Source organism: Echinops telfairi, unplaced genomic scaffold (genome assembly GCF_000313985.2).
Source record: "Echinops telfairi isolate 266 unplaced genomic scaffold, ASM31398v2 ScPeMD7_7469;HRSCAF=8507_0, whole genome shotgun sequence".
Taxonomy (NCBI): domain Eukaryota; kingdom Metazoa; phylum Chordata; class Mammalia; order Afrosoricida; family Tenrecidae; genus Echinops; species Echinops telfairi.
The window spans coordinates 68,689,979-68,690,904 of NW_022111372.1; the positions used below are offsets into that span (position 1 = coordinate 68,689,979).

The 926-nt window shown below is 34.9% G+C and overlaps 1 protein-coding gene across 1 annotated transcript in view; it reads right to left on the minus strand.

Moving 5' to 3' along the window:
- Positions 1 to 705, minus strand: part of GABRA1 (gamma-aminobutyric acid type A receptor subunit alpha1) — a 67,826-nt gene extending 67,121 nt beyond the window's left edge. The window contains exon 1 of the mRNA XM_004696768.2: positions 618 to 705. Coding sequence (XP_004696825.1) covers positions 618 to 691 — 74 coding nt within the window. The 5' untranslated portion in view covers positions 692 to 705. The remainder of the gene's footprint in view (positions 1 to 617) is intronic.
- Between the last annotated feature and the right edge of the window lie 221 nt (positions 706 to 926).

A 926-nucleotide genomic window follows, 5' to 3' on the forward strand; every position in this document is an offset into this window, starting at 1 on the left:
ATGGTTAGGTGTATTAGTAGATGTTTCTTATAACTTGTCTCCATAATAATTACAATTCAATAGAGAAGTTTCATTTTACCTGCTTTTCTTAAAATTTTGTCTCACATTTTACCATTATTTGTTATATAAATAATGGTGCCAAAACTGCATTTATAAAACCGTGACTTTCAAAAGGCAAACATTATTTCAAATTTATTTTTTTGCGTAGTGACAACTTACCCTATGATCATTATAACTGTCAATCAATGTCCTTGTTGGAAATTAGACTTTCATGTAGATAGGCGTTAATTGGATTAACTTTTTCTATAAAGTGGGAAATTGCATGATTTGTTCCATTGCAACAGAAGAGTGAAAACTGCAATTTAAAACTTAAATGTTGATTTAACATATTCTTATAAAAGGCTTGTTTAAAGTGTATTCTAAATAGCATGCCATGCAAATAAAATGGTTTTTTTTTTAATATTACTCTCATTTATTCTTAGCTGAAATTTTATGGCAGTTAAGTTTTCTGAATTCCCTTAGTCATGAATTCATACAAGGGCAATTGTCTTCCCCCTGATGGAAAGAATGAAAAGTTACAGAAATTCTCATGCAGATTTAAAATAAAGTGCCCCCACCTTCTTCCAGTCAATGTGCTCAGAAGGAGGGTCCAGGCCCAAAGACAGTCAGAGAGACCCGGACTTTTCTTCATCGCGAGCTTGTGCAGCTGAAAAGTAGAACAAGTGGAGATCAATGTCTCTTGCAAGAAACATCAGGTTATAACCACTAGGGCTGACTGAGGCAGTTCAGATGAATGCTTTGAAGTCAGGAAATGACCTCACTGGGATATGACACCTCATTGGAAGCAATGGAAACCTGGACCATCCATTCTCCACTCTCCCTTCCATTTCTCCATTCAGAAATATAGCAGTGTCTTAATTTCTCCT